The 19,893-nt window shown below is 38.3% G+C and overlaps 1 protein-coding gene and 1 pseudogene across 1 annotated transcript; one reads left to right on the forward strand and one right to left on the reverse strand.

Moving 5' to 3' along the window:
• Positions 1 to 113: 113 nt before the first annotated feature.
• On the forward strand, positions 114 to 12,635 carry LOC121166515 (polycomb protein EED-like; the record flags this gene model as incomplete). Its single annotated transcript, XM_040995677.1, has 9 exons — positions 114 to 179; positions 1,159 to 1,284; positions 1,926 to 2,007; positions 5,691 to 5,782; positions 7,397 to 7,530; positions 9,931 to 10,036; positions 10,677 to 10,835; positions 11,528 to 11,601; positions 12,299 to 12,635. Coding segments are annotated over 9 exons (966 nt in total), but the record flags the coding sequence as incomplete, so codon positions are not given.
• Positions 12,636 to 13,346: 711 nt separating this feature from the next.
• On the reverse strand, positions 13,347 to 13,516 carry LOC121166516 (annotated as a pseudogene).
• Positions 13,517 to 19,893: the final 6,377 nt, after the last annotated feature.

Consider the following 19,893-nt stretch of genomic DNA (forward strand, 5'->3'; position numbering starts at 1 on the left):
TTTAAAGAACTAGTTTCTTTGCTGTGTTTAAGATAAAACTAAAGTATGTGTATAAACTAAGCAAGCTGTCTCTCTACTTAAGATGCAATTGACTATATCTGTGTTTTCATTAGGTTACCTTGTATGAATGTCACTCACAAGGAGAAATCCGGTTGTTGCAATCTTATGTGGATGCTGATGTATCCTTTCCTGGAATGTTAGTGTTTTTGCCAGAGACATATTTTCAATAAATACATCAAAACTTTTCAAAATTAATTTAACCTAACCTAAATTATATCCTTTCTTAACTTGATGAATGTTAGACTTTTCTCTGTTACCATCATCAGAATAATTCTGGTATCTAGTTTTCTTGATCGTCAAAATTCGTTGTAGGATAACTGAGAGGGTTAAATTCAGACAGCTACAGATAGGAACATTGGACATCCAAGAACAGAAAATGTTTTAGTGACTAGCTAAAACTTGTGGTTTTTATTTGGGCTGAAACATTACCATTTCATTGTAATTGTAATGATGAGCTTGGGTTGACAGGAAGCTATTGCTGGCAGTCATTCCAAGTCTAGAGGAGAGATGAGAAATAAATGTTCTGGTTAGAAACTAAGACAAGACAAGGGTTCTTAAAATGAAAACTGTAAAAAAAGGCTACAGGGGTAGAGTATTAAAGCTAGGTGATGGGACAGTTCTTTCAGATCCATTTGATAAACTGAGGGCCTAAGAAAAGCAGAAGCATTTAGCTTCTTCTGACCTGTTACCTTTTTTTTTTTTTTAATTTAGAAAAGCATAGACAGCACACAGCAGAGTAAAAATATTATACAATACTGTGGTATATATTTTAATTTTATAATAAAAGTATTGTTAAGTATCATAAATAAAATATTGCTAAAATGCCCATTGTTTCCATATTGTTTGGGGCAATGTAGTGATAGAGTTTTGAAACCACTAATACAGTGAAGTGGAGGGACTGTGATTTTGTTTCATCTTTGAGTGTTGATTTTAGGCCTGTAATCACAATTTAGTAAATTTAAAGATCAATGAGAGCTTTTCTGTGAAAAAAACTGTAACAGATCTTCAAACATTTCCATGTGCTGTGATTGCTACCATGTGTTTTGTTTTGTTTTGTTTTTTAAAGAAGTTATATTTCTTAACTGTGATGTTTCTTAGGCCGATGAAAACTTTTATACATGTGCGTGGACCTATGATAGTAATACAAGTCATCCTTTGCTGGCTGTTGCTGGATCTAGAGGCATAATCAGAATAATTAATCCTATAACAATGCAGTGTATAAAGGTGGGTTTTCTGCTTCTTTTGAAGACATATCATGAAAACATGTCATTGTATTTCAGATTAATGAAATCAGCGATGGTAAAATTTCTGACTTCTTTTTTGCTTGTTAAATTTTTAAAAATCTTTTTGAGACTTTTGTCATTTGAGTAATGAATAGGGCAATGTTAATATTTGTAATGTTTCCTTTTGAAATCATTTCCCTATTCTGGTCTTCCTTGCTATGAGAGGCTCTAAGTGAACAGTGGCGGAGAGTCCATTTTCCCAGACATTCAAAATGGGGCATGGAGGAGCAAGCACCTAGCAGTGAACTGAAAGGTGAACCCTAGGAAGCTGATCTGTGAACCAGGTTTTAAAAACTCACTTTACTCATGTATTTTTTAATATTGGGGACATATTCAATCACGTGAGGATCTTTTCATCACCACCCACACTGCCCTCCTGTTACTTGATCCGGTCAGAATATTTATAGGCATGCCTTGAGGGACCTCCTTTCCCTTCAGCTTTGATGGGTGATTTTAACCTGCAGCAAAGACTGAGAACCCTTACTTTGAGCAAAACAAGTACTTACTTCATTCTTTTGTGATCAATGAAACAATTTATCAATTTTGAGGTGTGAAATTTGAAATGTTTTAAATTTATTATAGCATTATGTTGGCCATGGAAATGCTATAAATGAGCTGAAATTCCATCCAAGAGATCCAAATCTTCTCTTATCAGTAAGTAAAGGTAAGTGCAGCAAATGCTTCTTTAGCTCTCTTTGTTTGGGGATCTGTATATATATGTGTGTATGTATATATGTGTGTGTGTGTGTGTATGTATGTATGTTAAGGAATAAAAACACCAAATTGTTTAAACAGGAAAAAATTTTGAATTTTTTTATAATAAATTTTAGTAGCAAATTCTCATGTACTTCTAAATCAAGAATTGAGGACAAGAACCATGAAATACATTTAGGTTTACCAGATGTTAAAATAACTGGTACTGAGGATTACCCATCTTTATTTACCATATTGTATTGTGACAGTTCTAGAACTTTACTTTCAATTGAGTGATTATATTGTTTCATTGGTTTTAAATGGCCTATTGCCAAATGAATTACATTTTGAAGTTTTAAAGACTTCGTTACGCAAATTATATTACTAGTTACCATCATTCTCCATTCATGTGTCCATGAAGTACTGCATTATTCTTTATGCCTATTGGCATTGTGAACTTACTCTGCCTTAGACATGTCTTTATTATTTCTTAATTCTCCGAAATGAGTTAGGTGCTTATTTTTATATTCAATTCTTGAGTCTCTTTTTCTACTTACATTTCTACTAAAGTCTAGTCAAGTTTATCCTTTTCTTGGGCTTGCCATGCCATAATGCATTCTGCAATCTAGTAAAATTAAAAGTACATCTTTATATCACAGCTCATGAAAATGTTAGAATGTTATTTTTCTGTAACTGCCAAAACTTAAATTTTGAAATCACCACCTCTAGAAAGTGCTCGTTACTTATTCTAGTAATAAATAATGCTTAATATCAATACTTTTGCTTAGACATTCTCACACTATAGGCCATAATGCCTCACTTGACACAGGTATTTTGTTGTTGTTTAAGATTATGTATTTATTTGTATATGTATGTATTCAGTTGAATGAATACATTCAATTGAATGAATGAATGAGGAGAGACAGGAATCTTCTGTTTGCTGGTTTACTCCCTCGATGGTCACAACAGCCTGGTTCCAATATCAGGAAACAGGAACTCCATCCTGGTCTGCCGTGTGGATGGCTGAGGCCCAAGTCCTTAGACACCATGTGATGCCTTCCAGGTGCATTACCAGGAAGCTGGATCAGAAATGGAGCGCTAGGTTTCAAGCCATCAGTCCAACATGAGATAAGTGGTAGCTTAATTCACTGTGCCACAAAATTGGCCTCACTAACACAGCCTTTAGCCTTGGGGTCTTCTACATGTAAAAGCATTTTTTAAATCAAACAACTTCAGAATGAAAGCAATTGTGCTGTTCAAATGATAGCGTCAAGAAAGGAAGAGGATAATATCCTGGAAAAATATGTCATTTCTGTAATTAGGGAACTTTGAAAAACAATACAACTAAAAATACTCAGAAATTCTTAATAGTCCTTCAGTGAACATATACAAATGTTCATCATTAGTCCTTAGAAAAATGTAATCAAAACTGTAGTGAGGGGCCCGGCGCGGTGGCGCAGTGGATAAGGTCCTCACCTTGAACACCCGGGATCCCATATGGGCACTGGTTCTAATCCTGGCAGCCCCGCTTTCCATCCAGCTCTCTGCCTGTGGCCCAGGAAAACAGTCGAGGACGGCCCAAAGTTTTGGGAACCTGCACCCGTGTGGGAGACCCGGAAGAGGCTCCTGGCTTCAGATCGGCACAGCATCAGCCATTGCGCTCACTTGGGGAGTGAATCATTGGACGGAAGATCTTCTCTCTGTCTCTCCTCTCTGTATATCCGCCTTTCCAATAAAAAAAATAAATCTTTAAAAAAACTGTAGTGAGATCCTTCACGTCTACTTAAGATTGTTATAAAAATATGAAACAGTAAGAAATGTTGGGGCCCAGCACAATAGCCTAGTGGCTAAAACCTCATCTTGCGTCCACTGGATCCCATACGGGTGTCAGTTCATTTTCCGGCTGTTCTATTTCCCATTGAGCTCCCTGCTTGTGGCCTTGGAAAGCAGTTGAGGATAGTTCAAATCCTTGGGACCCTGCACCTGTGTGGAAGACCTGAAAGAGGCTCCTGGCTCCTGGCTCCTGGCTCCTGGCTCCTGGCTTCAGATCAGCTCATCGGTGACCATTGCAACCACTTAGGGAGTGATCCAGCAGAAGGATGATCTTTCTATATCTCTTCTGTGTGTATCTGCCTTTCCAACAAAATAAATAAACAAATAAATATTGATTGGAATGTTGATATCAGAATACCTACAAACCTTGCTAGTGGAAATGTAAAATATAACTAACTTGGAAAAATTCTTAGAATCCCTGAAAATATTATACATAGAGTTCTCAGTCCTAGGAATGTATCTCTGATCTCATAGAGAAATGAAAACATGTCTTCACAAAAATTTGTACACATTGAGATCAAGGAATCTTTGTATGGCAATGTTCATTTCTTCTGTTTAGAATATATTTTAAATATATATATGTACACACATTCTTGTGGATGTTATGGAATGTTAATACTACATACAGTTTGGACACAGTTACAGTCTTAAAAATCAAATATCACTCAGTGTAACATTTCTTTTGTTTATGGGTGTTTACTAATGTTTAGTAGAAGAATCTATGTAGCTTTAAATCATGCTGTAGTTTACTGTAGAAATCTTATGAATCTGTTTGATCCCCTTCTCTGTGTAAATGTGAGTGTGGTGAAAGTAAAGGGCAGTATCTTAGGGAATAGCAAAATAGAAAATTATTTGTCAAATCCATAGGTATTTATTTTTCATCTCAGAAGCTTATCTGCAGCAATTTTAGATATTGTTTAAGGAAAATTACTTGAGGTGATTGATTTAAACTATTTAAGACTACATAAATATTAATGCTACATTTCTTGTAAGAATTTTAACACATTTTATATGAAATCCATTCCTAGTCCTTTCTATACAGACGTTTTTCTTAAATACATTTTACGGAAAATTATTCTCTTTTTAAGATTTTTTTTTAAAGGTTTATTTTGTTTTTATTGGAAAGTCAGACATACAGAGAAGAAGAACTTCATCCGTTAATTCACTCCCAAAGCGGCCACAGTGGCTTGAGCTGAACTGATCAGGAGCCAGGCACTCTTCTGGGTCTTCCATGTGGGTACAGGGTCCCAAGGCTTTGGGCTGTCCTCAACTGCTTTCCCAGACCACAATCAGGGAGCTGGATGGGAAGCAGAGCTCCCGGGATTAGAACCAGTGTCCTTATGAGATCCCAGTGTATACAAGGCAGTGACTTTAGCCACTAGGATACTGTGCCGGGCCCTAAAAATTTTTTAAGGTGTAATTAAAGAAAAAGAGAGTAGTCTTCCATTTACTGGCTCACCTCTCAGATGGCTCAACAGCCATGCCTGGGCCAGACTGAAACCACAAGCTAGGAGCTTCTTGCAGGTCTTCCATGTGGGGACAGGGGCTCAAGGACTTTGGTCATCTGCAGCTGCTTTCCCAGGTACATTGGCCATCCTCTATAACTTTCCCATGTGCTGGATCAGAAGTAGAGCAGCTGAGATGCAAATAGGGCCCATATATAAAACCAGGATTGCAAGTGACAGCTTTTCCTGTTACACCACAACACAAGCTCCATATAAAACTTTTAATTTCCGATTTTTACTACTTTGAGGACATATTGAAAGTTCACAATAATTTGTGATAGAATTTCATCCTAATATTTTGGTACTTTTATCGTAGATCATGCTTTACGATTATGGAATATCCAAACGGACACTCTTGTCGCAATATTTGGAGGCGTAGAAGGGCACAGAGATGAAGTTCTAAGTGCTGTAAGTTAAGGCTCATGGAAATGAAGTTCAGACTTATACAGAGCTGTGAATAATCACTGTGGAAGTCTTTTCTTACAGAGAAGTGTATTTCTTTCACAGGGACTGCCAGACAGACATTTTACTGACATTTTATATACAGGATTTTAGTTTTACAGGTGAAGGAGTAAAACAGATAAAGGCTTGATTTTGCTTTTGTTTATTGTGCTCATCCTGTTTTCACCTCTTCTGTTTACATGGCCTAGTATTACACAAGACTGGCAGTTGATTAAAGACACTAATACGATACAAATGTTTTTAGTTGCATTCCAGACTTTGATATTTTGACTTGACTTGTTTTAGCTCATTTGATTTCTTTTTTTTTTTTTTAAATTTTACTTATTTGTTTAAAAGGCAGAATTAGAGAAAGAGAAATAGCTTCATCCTGCTGGTTCATTCCCCAGATGGCTTGGCCAGGCTGAAGCCAAGGGCTAGGTGTTCCATCTGGGACTCCATGTGCGTATAGCACCCCTCCTCTGCTGCTTCTCCAGACTGTTAGCAGAGAGCTGAATCCAGAGCGGAACAGCCAGCATTGCAGGTTGAAGTTTCACCGGCTTAGCTTCATGCAGGCCCTTAAATCAGAGGTACTAGAATATTCCTCTGAGTGGAGTTTGCATATTATCTCTTAGGCTCCTGTGAAACAAAAATGCATATGATTACTTTCAATGTTGGAGTAGTGCAAGATAAATTGAAATAAGAACAGGAAATAGTATCTCTTCTCTGTAATAAGATTGTTAAAATAGACAACCTATGAGATACCTATTAACAATTAGTACAAGGCAAATGAAAAAGTTAAAATATGTTTGCTTTTTAGGTTTGTTTTTCATTTTAAAAATGAGCTGTAGAACCAGTATTAACGTTGAAATGTTTTTACCTAGAGGTACCAGATACATAAAAGTACACAGATATTAGTTTCATTGCTTGATTAGGATTATTAGAAAAGTAATATTACAGTTTGTCTCTTTGTGTCCTAGAATAATTGTTTTACCAAAGTGTTCACTATGTACTTTAAGATCAATCAGAAGTATGTGAATGTAACTGAATAAGTCAAAGAATTTTACTTTCTTGCCATCCATATTAAAAAAAAAAAAAACCTCAAACTTAGATGGTGACAAACCAGTTAAAACGTGAAATCTGTTCAGTAGTAAACTCTTCGGTTGCTTTTATTTTCTACTTTGAGGAGCAAAGAGTTTGCCCCCAACATGTTTACAGTAGCCAAAACTGGGCCAGGCTGAAGCTAGGGACAAAGCTCAGGGCAGACCTCCCTTGTGGGCGGTAGCTTCCCAAGTGCTTGAGCCATTTGCCACCTGCTGCCTCCCTGGGTGACATTGAATAGGGCCTCAAGAGCAGAGCTGAGACAACCCAGGCATCTGGGGGATATGAGCATCCCGAGTGGCATGTTAACGCTAGGCCAAATGTCCACCCCAACTCTGATTTATGGCCTACATGGATGAAGCCCAAAATATTGTTAATATTGTGATTTGAAGTACAATTTTCACTAGATAACAGGTGAAAATTGGCTATACATAATTTGGGACTATCATTTATATACTTAAACTTTTTCTGTTTTACATATAGGATTATGATCTTTTGGGTGAAAAAATAATGTCCTGTGGTATGGATCACTCTCTTAAACTTTGGAGGATCAATTCAAAGAGAATGATGAATGCAATTAAAGAATCTTATGATTATAATCCAAATAAAACTAACAGGTAACAGTTGTGATATTTAAAACAATTTGCCGTGTGGTACTGTTCATAGATGTGATTCATTTTTTTCCCAAAATTGTTAGAAAAACTTGTGGGAAAACAAAAAAATTAAGATGAATTTTTCCAGTAACTTTCTAAAGCTCAGTTATATAAGTTCCAGTATTGAATTTAGATATCTCCTTTTTAGTAACTTAATTTTTTTTTCTTTTAAATGATTGTTTTTTTAGTTTATTTGAGAGGCAGAAAGAGTGTAACAGATAGCCTTCGTCTTTTGGGTCAACCTCCAGTGGCCACAGGCAAGGCTGGATTGGGGTCAGAGCCAGGAGCCAACAGTGCAATCCACATCTCCCACCTGAGTGGCAGGAACTCAGTTACTTCAGCCGTCAGCACTGCCTGAGAGCTGCACTGTTAGGAGGTCAGAGTCAGTGTCAGTCAGGTGTTAAACGCAGGCAATTGCTGCATGTGGCGGACATCTTAACTGCTAGGCTAAACGCTGGTCCCCTAGTAAATTTAAGGTATAATTTACATGCCATAAAATTTGCCTGTTCTAAATGGGAGCTGAGTCCCCTTTAAAGTTTGTTTTTATCTTAATTAGCACATTTTACTTTATTAAAGTATGTGTGTATTTAGCCTTTTAAGTTATACATGTAGACAATTAAAGCAATTTACTATAGAATACAGAAAATAAGGAATATGTTAGGAAAGTCTAGTTCAAAGTAGTAAACTAATTTTTTTCAATGGGATTCTTAGCTTCATTATAATATACTTTCCTTTAAATGAGATTAATTTGGTGTAGAAAATTCAAATACAGGATCATTTCTGTATGGTACTATGAGATGAAATTTTTCAGCTTTTTAAAGATTTTTTTGAAATGCTTCAGTTCTTAATACACTAAATGTCTTCAGAATTGTACCAGGCTGCCATTAACTCGGACTATGAAAATCACTTACGTACATATGTTATGATTAATTTATTTTCTGGCTATCATGCCAGATTACTAATTGTTAGACGTGTAAGTATCGGCAATACTTCAATTCACTAACATTCATCAGAGCTCAGTGGTATCTTAAGAATTAGTACAGCTTTCAGATTTCTAGTTTAAAATGCTAGGGACTAGTGAAAAATAAATTGATATTTTTAAGTCTTTTTGTCTAGGAATAAATACAAATGAATGGCTTCCAGAAAATAATGGACTCTTCTTTTTGAGATTTTAGCTATAAGACTGTATTATGTACTTGGCCAAAATATGATTAACATAATTAGAGCACAGTTAATAGCTTAGAACATTAATAAAATTTTAATATTTTACTAAATAAAAGATTCCTAAATTGGAAATGGAAGAATTATTTCTGATGATACATATGAAGGAAAAGGTAAAGAGAAAGGACATGTGAATTGCCTACAATAGCTAATTCGTGGTACACCCTGTTGTACAGTTAGTACACTGTAAAAACTGAATCACTCACTACATTAGGAACGTTAGGTGTGCTGATAACTAAATAGTTGGTAGCGGCTTGTCTTGTTTATTGTCTTCATACTAATACTTCTCAGATTACTTACTTATAGTTACTTGAGAGACAAGACAGACAGGAAGCTCTTTTATCTGCTTGTTCATTCCCAAAATGCCTGTAACAGCAAGGGCTGGGCTTGGCTGAAACCAGCAGTGTGTAACTCATGTAGTTAACAGCGACCTAAGTATGTGGGCTGTCGCCTGCTGCCTCCATGGGTACACGCTGGCAAGAAGCTGAAATTGGACTTAGAACCAGAATTCAAAGCCAGGCACATCAGTAAAGAATGTGTGCTTCCCAAAGGGCATGTTAATTATTGTGCCAGATACTCCTCCTACCCCTGACACACACAGATGCACACACATAATTACACTACAATTAAAAAAAATGGCTCTCCATATCCTCACTTTCTTAATATAAAAATAAATGGAGAGGTCTTTAGCAATATTGAACGTTTTTTGTTCCTAGAGAATTGATTGTTTCAAAATACCCTAGGTATACTGACTTAACGAATCATTATTTCTTAATTTTAAATGGTTAAGTAGGTAGTTCAGCATGTTTTCTATGAGAAACTTTATTTTCTGCTGTTAAGTCTCTTGTTGGCTAGGACAGCAAGAATTAAATGAGTAATTAATTGGTTGTTATGAATACTAACAGACAGGAAGGTGCATGTTTTCTGGATCATAGGACATCAAATAATATTGAAAGCCGATAATGGAAGGAAACACAGAAAAGAAAGACTGTGGTAACATATAAGTTACTCAGTTATCTGGGGCCAGAGGAATTAACAGTGATCATTTGTTTTTCAAAGTTTTATTAATCCAAGCATGAAGGATAGTATGACTCTAGTGTATATTTTTTCTTTTAACTCTTTACATTTTCATCCTTTCTTTAGGCCTTTTATTTCACAGAAAATCCACTTTCCTGACTTTTCTACCAGAGACATACATAGGAATTACGTTGACTGCGTGAGATGGTTGGGTGATTTGATACTTTCCAAGGTATGGTAACTTTGGTTAAGTTGCACTTCCATTTCTTGTACATATTCAAACTTTGCAAGAAATATAGTTTCCTACATAGTTGTTAAAATGAATGGTAGGTAGGAAATTATCCTTTTTTAAGCCTCATTTTCACAGACTTGGGAATTTGTTTTAGATATAAACTATCCCAGTGAGTTAAAAAGTCTGTTTCTAGTAAGCTGTTCTCTGATTTTCAGTATTATTGCTAAATAGTAAAACAGGTATTTTATTTTTATGTTTTCATTCATCACAGCAAAATTTTATTTAAAAAAAAAAAAGAGAGAGTCTGGCAGTCATTGGCCAGGCCCTGCTGTGGACTGTTTATGAAGATAGATTTGTGCAGTTGGCTCTTTACATTCATGGGTTCCATATCCAAAGATTGAAAGTTGGATGATTTGGAAGAAAGTTGTAACTTTCAGAATGAATGTTTCAGAAAATTTAATTCTTTTATGTTCTTTGCTGATAAATTTCTTGTCCTCATGTATGGACTTAGATTGTAAATATAATAAATGTTCTAAAGATCTGTCAATTCTGAAATGTTAATAGAGAAAAAAATCTTTGCTTTTAAGTTTTTATATTTCAGTTCTATAATCAATATGTTCTTTTCTCATTTCTGTTTTAGTCTTGTGAAAATGCCATTGTATGCTGGAAACCTGGCAAAATGGAAGATGATATAGATAAAATTAAACCTAGTGAGTCTAATGTGACTATTCTTGGGCGATTTGATTACAGCCAGTGTGACATTTGGTACATGAGGTTTTCTATGGATTTCTGGCAAAAGGTAGCAACATTATTACATTTTGAAATTATTTTCTGTTGTTTCTGTTCTGTTATTTTCATGTTCTTCTAACAGTATAGATTGATTGTTTTTTTGTATTGGTTATTTTGCCCTGTGTCATTTTATCTTTGTGGCTTTGCACATCCTCAAGTACATACATAAATGAAATTGGCAGTGAAAAACCAGTGGGGGAAATTGGATAACACCTGCTCATAAGATTTTAATATTTAGTATTGAGAGTATTAATAATCTTCTCAAGTAGCTTTTCTCTGTAAAAACTCTAGAGAAAGATGAGCATCAAAGACAGAAGTAAAATATCAGTGACCTAAAATTTTAAAGAAATGAGTCAAAGCTTCATGATAACATTAGCTGGATGTTTATTTTCTCTATAAAAGCTTTGGGAAAGCTTTCCATGGTGATTGTTGCAGTTCTCTAAGGCAAAAGAGTGAAATGATTAACAGTGTAAATTTAAAAGTCCTTCACAAATTTGCGAAGTGCCTTCTGATTTCTGAAGACACTGATGTCTGTCAACTGCTCTTACCCATATTTACAATTTAGGAATAGCAGATCAAGGGAAGGGCACAGTCAAGCTGGAACTGAGGTTTTTCTGAAATAAGAAAGATGGCTTAAGATTGATTAGTGCTTTAGAGCATTGAGATTATATTAATTTTTGTTTTTAAAATATGTTTATACAGATGCTTGCATTGGGCAATCAGGTTGGCAAACTTTATGTTTGGGACTTAGAAGTAGAAGATCCTCATAAAGCCAAGTAAGTATTTGGAAATTTCTGTACAGAAATTCTGTCCTTACCCCAAGTTTAATGCTCTTATACAGGGTGAATAAATGATACTTGTAATTCCATCTTTAGATAATTGTTAAGATTCACCAGTCTCAAGATTACTTATTTTTCACTCCAATACTTTTCCTTGGATACTTTGGCAATTAGTTATTTCTTTCTGTTTAAGAATTATGTATATTTCCAATATGCCTGATATAATTTCAAATATTACTAAGCTTTTATTAAATTTTAGGTTGACTTCCTTCTGATTTATGATTTATTTTTATTTATTTGAAGGGCAGAATAAAGATGGAGGGGAAGAGCCAGAGGAGGTCTTCATTTGCTGTTTCATTCCCCAAGCAGCCACAATGAGTAGGGCTGAGCCAGGCCAAAGCCCGGGTCTCTCACATGGGTCCAGGAGCCCAAGCACTTGGGCCATAGTTTTCTGCTTTCCCAGGCATGTTAATAAGGATCTGGATTAGAAATGGAGTAACTGGGACTTAAACCAGAGTCCATATGGGATGTCAGTGCCACAGGCTGCAGCTTAATCCATTTTACAGAAGGGTGGCCTCCTCATGCACTTTTTATATGGCTTTGGACATCTGCATATTTTCTCATTCACTGGCTTAGGGTGGATATTAACAACATTATATATGAATTTAACTTGTTATACTTTTTTTTCCCCTAGATGTACAACACTGACTCATCATAAATGTGGTGCTGCTATTCGACAAACCAGTTTTAGCAGGGATAGCAGTATTCTTATAGCTGTTTGTGATGATGCCAGTATTTGGCGCTGGGATCGACTTCGATGAAATTCTTTCCTAATCAAAATTAGATTGTGTTTGCCTTTGTAAACTAGAATTAATGTATCTTGCTAGTAAGGGCACATAGAGCATTTAGAGTTGTATTTCAGCATTCAATCAGGCTGAGCTGAATGTAGTGATGTTTACATTGTTTACATTCTTTGTACTGTCTTCCTGCTCAGACTCTACTGCTTTTAATAAAAAATTTATTTTTGTAAAGCTGTGTGTTATTTTAGTTATTTCCATTGTGATGAAAAGAAAGTGGTACACAAATTAGGCCTTATCTTTTTGCAGTGATCATCTTTTGTAGTTTATTTAACTGGAGAAAGCCATAGAAAGCAGATTTACTGTAAGCCTCAGAACTAGCCTGAGGTGAGGACATGGCTTAAATGTAGTGGGCCAAAGAATGAAGAAAATAACGAATATGGATTTGGAAGAGCTCAAAGGACCCATTTTAAAAGGCATGTGTGTTGCAAAATAGAATGAATTTTATTCTTTTTCAAAGATTTGTTTATTTGAGAAGTAGAATGACAGAGACAAAGGGAGAAATAGAAATTCAGTCAAAGTGTTCACTTTCCAAGTGACCTCAGCAGCCAAGTCTGGAAAGGTCAGGATGAACCCAGAAGCCAGGAAGTACAGCTAAAACATTTGGCACAGCAGTTCAGTTGTTGCTTAGGACACCACATCCCAGTGTCCCTTAGTTTGAGGCTTGGATCTGCTTCCAATTTAAGCTTGTTGCTAATGTGCATTCTGGGAGGCGGCAGTAGTGATTCAAATGCTTGAATTTCTGCCCCCAGTGTGGGAGACCCACATTGAATTTCAGGCCATTGGATTCCATATGCCCTGCCCTGGGGTTACATGCATTTTGGGAGTAAACAAATACAATCTTTCTGGTATTTCAATGAATTAATTGAAATAGTAAAAATCACAAAATGTTAATTTTTGTAAATAAAGCAGTTAAAAAATTGAGACTCAGAAGCTTTAATTAATCTCCCTGAATCTTGATACAGTATCAAGTTTATTATAAATAACTGAGTTCTGATGGAGACCTTACAGACCAGTTATCACTCTTGATCTTAGTCAAAAGGCCGAGAAGCAATTATGACTCATCATCTTAAGGCTTTATTTCTGACTTATGTCAAATGCTGAGAATAACTTTTCCTGTTGGAAACTGATGATGGTAACTGTATGGAAAATAGTTTTGGGTCCCAGAACCCATAGCCTGTTGGCTAAAGTTCTCGCCTTGCATGTGCCGGGATCCCATATGGGTGCTGGTTCTAATTCCGGCAGCTCCACTTCCCATGCAGCTTCCTGCTTGTGTCCAGGGAAAGTAGTCGAGGACAGCCCAAAGCCTTGGGACCCTGCATCTGCATGGCAGACCTGAAAGAAGCTCCTAGCTCCTGGCTTTGGATCGGCTCAGCTCCAAGCGTTGCAGTCACTTGGGGAGTGAATAGCTCCTGGCTTCAGACTGGCACAGCTCTGGCTGAAGCAGGTTCTTGGGGAGTGAATCAACTGTTGCAAGATCTTCCTCTCTGTCTCTTCCCCTCTGTATATATATCTGACTTTCCAATAAAAAATTTAAAATATTTTTTTAAAAAGGAAAAATTTGGGTTTCAAGAAATTATAAGTAGGATTTCTAGGGAAAAAAATCCACCCAATGAGTGAAAAAAGACTATTAGTCAATGAGAATTCAAATTGCTGGTTACCTGTGAAAAGAAAAGGCCACTGCAATAATTGAGTTTTTCAAGTTTTGAGAAGGTGTCTTCTAACCAGGATACCAAAACAATCAGAAGGCCAGGACTGTACATGCAATATGTGGAGTAATAGAAGTTCAAAGTGGCTATTTGGAAGATCATAAGAATGTTAAGGATGGGCATGAGGTAGTAGAATTGAGTACTACAAAAAATGGATTAGCCTAAAAGAGCTGTCCAACTCAGTTGATTGAATGTACTTCTCTGTGCTTGACCAACGGTTCTCTGTGAGCATAAACTTGGTGTCCAATGAGCCAATTCAATTTAATTGTTTAAATTCAAATCTGACACTACCCAAAGGTAGCTTAAAACCCCAAAGATTCAGAATTGGATCATATTAAGATGCCAAGCCCAAGTCAGCCTCTTGTGTATCTAACCTCCTTTAAGCTCAGCTTCGCTACTTTGCTAGAATGATTCACAGAACTAGCCTGTTATTTCTGATTTGTTATATATGAAGAATAGGAAAATAGGGAGAAAGAGATCTATCTGCTGGTTCATTGCCCCAAATGGTCGCAACAGCCAGGACTGGCCCAACCAGGAACCAGGAACTTCTCTGAGTCTCCTAAGCGGGTGTTGACATTCCAAGAGCTTAAGCCATCTGCTGCTTTCCCGGGCACAGAAGCATTAAGCCTGATGAGAAGTGGAGCTGCAGGACTTGAGCCAGTACTCATACAGGACGCTGACAATGCAAGCTGTGGCTTAACCAGTTACACTGTGACACTGACTTGTGCGAAACTTTCTAAAGGCTGAAAAATACAAGTACCATGTTCTAAGATCTTTGATATCTCAAACCTACAGATGAAGAGTCCTTTTGCTATGCACTCCTTAACAGGATTGCTGGAGTGTATGGTAGTTCCATTTTCAGGTTTTTTGAGAAGCATCTATATTGTTTTCCAAAAGGCTGTACTGATTTATAATAGCAGTAAGTGTGCAAGACTCCTTTTCCATATTCTTTTGTAGTCTTTTGATAGTAGCCATTCTCACAATTGTGAAGAAATACCTCATGTGGTTCTAGTTGCATTTTCTGAGAAGTGACACTGCAGTTTTTTCATATACCTGTTGGTCAGTTGTATGTCATCTTTCGTAAAGTGTCTAGTTTCCTTGCCCATTTTCATATAACTCCCTTATCTGATGAATGATTTGTTAATAGTTTCTCCTAATCTAAGCTGTCTCTTCATTATGTTGTTTCTTCTGTGCAGAAGCGTTTTTTAATTGATGAGGTCTCTTTGTTACTTACACTTTTGATGTCATCTTCAAGAAATTATCTACCAAGTAAGGTTATGTGGTTTTCTCCTTACATTCTAATAGTTTTATAGTTTCAGGTCTCACATGGAAATCTCTAATCCACTTTTAGTTGATTGTGACATAAAGGCTGAAGCAATGGCTGTTTCATTTTTTTGCATATTACTAGCTAATTTTACCAACACCACTAATTGAAGGTACTAGCTTTTGCTCATGTATGTTTGCTCTTGGCATCTTTGTTGAATTGACTACAGATGTATGGTTCATTTCTAGGCATTCAGTGTGCCTAAATCCAGTAAACTAAATTTGTGATTATTATGCTGTTTTGATTACTATTTTGTGAATATTTAGAATCTGACAGGCTCTGTCTTTTTGGGGGAGGAGGAATTTGGGGTTTCTGATGATTCTATACAAATGTTAGGATTGTTTATGAAGAATGACAGGAATTTGAGGGAATGCACCAACACTGTAGATCATTTTGCAAAGCCTGGACATCTTAACAATGTTAGTTTCTCTAGTCCATAAATGTGGGATATCTTGGGCCCAGCACGATAGCCTAACGGCTAAATCCTCTCCTTGCATCCACCTGGATCCCATATGGGCAGTTCATGTCCTGGCTGCTCCACTTCCCATCCAGGCCCCTCCTTGTGGCCTGGGGAGGCAGTAGAAGATGGCCTCAAACCTTGGAAACTTCACCTGCAAGGAGACCCGGAGGAAGCTCCTGGCTTTGGATTGTCTCAGCCCTGACTGTTGCGACCACTTGGATTGTGAACCAAGTGTTTCTCCTTCTCTGTAAATCTGACTTTCCAATAAAAATAATCAATAAACTAAATATGTGATATCCTTCAATCACTTAGATCAGCAATTTAAAAAAGGTTATTTGAAGGCAGCATTACTAAAATAGTTTTTCATTTACTGATTAGTGACCAAAACATCCAGGGCTTAGGCAGGCCTCAGCCAGAAACTCCATCTGCGTTTCCCCTATGTGGTAGAGACCCAAGTACTTGAGTCATCTGCCCTCCCAGGTGTGTTGACAGGAAGTGGATCAGAAGCACACTGTGGCCGATAATCCATAAGGGATGTGGACATTTCCAAGTGGCAGCTTAACCATGGAACAGCAACAGTTCTTCATATTTGGCTTCTTTCTCTCTCTTTTTTTTTTTTTTTTTGGATCAATGTTTTATAACTTTTAGTCATTCACCTCCTTGGTAAAGTTTACTCCTTAAGTGGATTTTTTTAATGCTCTTGGAAATGACATTCTTTGATTACTTTTTCAGATGATTTTTGGGTAGTGCATAGAAATGTTGCTAATTATGTTGATCTTATAATTGGCAAGTTAGCTGAAATTTATCTATATAAAATCATGTCAACAAATGGAGACAGTTTCACTTTCCTTATTTAGATGATTTAATTTGCCTGAGATTTCGGGTATAATAAGGAGCATTTTTCCTTTGTTTTTAATTTATTTGAAAGAGAAGGAAAGTATGAGATCTTCCATTCTCTTCACTCCCCATATGCTACAAAAGTCAGGGCAAAAGCCAGAAGCCTGGAATTTATTTCTGGTCTCCCATGTTGGTGTCGAGAGCCCCAACTACCTGAACTATAACTTGCCGCCTCCACGTGTGCGTTACTAGGAAGTAGGATCAAAAGAATAACTGGGGCCCAAACCCAGGAACTTCAAATGGGATATAGTTCTTCCAGTTGACATCTTAATTTCCTGCACCAAATGCTTATCCCTCCAGACCTTCTTATGTATAAGGGTGAAAGTGGGCATCTTTGTCTTCTCACCCTACAGGAAAAAACCTTCAATTTTTCACATTGAGAAATGGTAGCTGTGGGCTTGCTACATATTGCCTTTATTTTGTTGGATATTATATGTATTTTGTACAGAAATTTCTAATCATGCAAATATGTTGGATTTTGTGGAATACTTTGTGTCTATTGAGATGTTCATGCATTTTTTTGTTCTTTTTTTCTGTTCAGAGAAAGGATTATATTCGCATTTATTGAGTCATTCTGATATTCCTGGTATTCTCACCTGTTCGTGGAAAATGATTGTTTTAATGAACTGCTAAATATTAATTTGCTAGTAAATAGCTGAGCCCTTTTGCATTTGTCTTCATCAGATATATTAAATGTAATGGGTTTGTAGTGTCCTTATTTTGGTATCAGGGTAATACTGCTCTTCTAAGATGAGTTTTGAAGTATTCTTGCTTTTTTTTTTTATGACAGTGAAAAAGACTAGTATTCTTTCAGTGTTTGGTAGAGTTTAGCAGTAAAACCATTCAGTTCTGGGCTTTTCCTTGATAGGAGACTATGACTGACTCTCATTATTATTTTCATCTACTTGGAAGTGAGAGTGAGTGGGTAAGAGAAAGTACAAGACAGTAAGAAAGCTCTTCCATTGGACTGATACCAGCCCACATGGGAAGCCTGAGTAGGGCTTGTTAGCATGGAACATTGCTGACCACCACATGCCAGTCCACGCAAAAGCTAGGGCTGGGAGCCTGTCTAGCAGGGTTAGATCCTAGTACCTGACTGAATGTTGGAACAGGGGATGGGTCACATTAGGCAGGGCCATGACACTAACCAGCATGTGAGAGAACCAGGTCCAGGGGTAGATTCTGTGAGGGATATGTGGGCCAAACCCTGTGGAAATATGAGTCCTGCTGGTTAGCTCAAGAGTTGGGCTGTTAATGGGTTGAGCTAGGTATGACCAAGGAACCTGCCACACTCATGGGTACAGGAACTGAAAATAGTCTGGGGATACCCAGGCTGCAGCACTCAAATATGCATCACATCCTAAAACAGGGTGTTGGGCGGGCCAGGCTGCAACATTCATCAGTTCATACAAGGCCAGGATGGAGAAAGTAGGCTTTGATGGGCAAGGGCTTGGCACCTGATGGCAAGCATGAGATCTGGATCTGGGAGTGGTCTGAGTGGGGGAATGTGGGAAACTCCCCTAGTGGGTCATAGCTCCCACTGGTGAGCACGTGGTCCAGGCCTGGGGGTCAGGTAGGCTGGGCAAAGTAGTTCCAACTGTTGGTAAATGTGTGGGTTGGTTTTGGAAGGGGGCAGACCGGGCAGGACCAAGCAAACCTTAGCTTACCAGCAAGTGCAGAAACCATACTAAAGCACAGGACGTGCTGGGCTAGGCTGTCACACCTGCTGGCTTGTATGAGCCAGGGATGGGAGCAAACTGATCACAGCCAGGTTCCAGCATCCACCAGTGAGAGTTAGGACTGGGGGCAGGCTGGGTCAGGCCAGGGTGCGACATCCAAAGGCAAAGCCCCAGATAGGTAAGGAGCTATGCCAAACTGGATCAGAACAACCACCTACACATGCAAGATCTATGGCTGGCAACAGGCCTGGTTGGGGAGCAAGGAGATGCACTGACTGGGTTGTGGTTCCCATGGGAGAGTACAAAGGCCAGAGTGAGTGCTGCTCTCTGGTCTGGACATGGTTGTAATGTTCCTCAGGACAAGTGTGGAGCTGGGTCTGTGGTGCGCCAGACTGGGCTAGACTCTAGTACTAACTGGTGCTCATGAGGACCAGAGTAAGTATAGGATGGGCTGGACGAGGTCTTTGCCCCTGCTGAGCCATGTGTAAGCTGTGTTTGGATGTAGACCAGACTTAGCTGGGCTGTAACACAACGTGAAAACTGAAATGGGTGAAGGCCAGTCAGGAAAGTCCACTATTCCCACTAGGACAAGACATGGACTAAATAGGGTTGGCCCAAGGACCCACCGGTGTACATAAGATCTAGCACTGGTAGGAGTTCTGATGGAGGAGCTTGAGCAACTCCTCTGTCGGGACACAATCCCTGCAGGTGAGCACAAGAACCATGATAGGGAGCAGCTGAGACCAGGCCAGGGAACTGTACCCAATGGCATACATGTGGCCCACGTAAGGGGTGAATCAGGCTGGGACAGTTCATATTATCCACTGGCGAATCTGAGCACCAGAATGGCGTGTGGGTTGGGTCACGTTGGGTCACAATACAAGCCAGTTCACACGGGACCAGGACTAGGACCAGAAGGGCTGGGCTGGGCTGGGCTGTAGACACCACCAACATGAGTTGGAATCAGGGTTGGGTCAACTCGGTCAAGCTACAACACCCGCTGTCAAATGCTGAAAGACAAGCAAAGCAAGACTGGCCTGCAGCACCGAACAATCACACGTGAGACCCAGTGTGGGATGAGGTGAATCCAACAGGGGGCTGCATTGGGCTCCCCTACTGGACCACCATTCTCACAGGTGAGCATGAGAGCTGGGATTGGGGGCCTGTTGGCCTGCATGTAAGCTGGATCAGGGAAAAGCCAGGCAGGATTAACTATTTCTAATGGTGCATGCATAAATCAGAGTGGATATGGGTTGGCTGGGCTTTGCTGCAGCATCACCTGGCAGATGCTGGCACAGGAGGCAAATTCTGTCAAGTTAAACTGCACAATCACCTGGAGAGTGCATGATCTGGAAGTGGGAGT

This window comes from Ochotona curzoniae, unplaced genomic scaffold (assembly GCF_017591425.1).
Source record: "Ochotona curzoniae isolate NIBS_2020 unplaced genomic scaffold, NIBS_Ocur_1.0 patch158, whole genome shotgun sequence".
NCBI lineage: Eukaryota > Metazoa > Chordata > Mammalia > Lagomorpha > Ochotonidae > Ochotona > Ochotona curzoniae.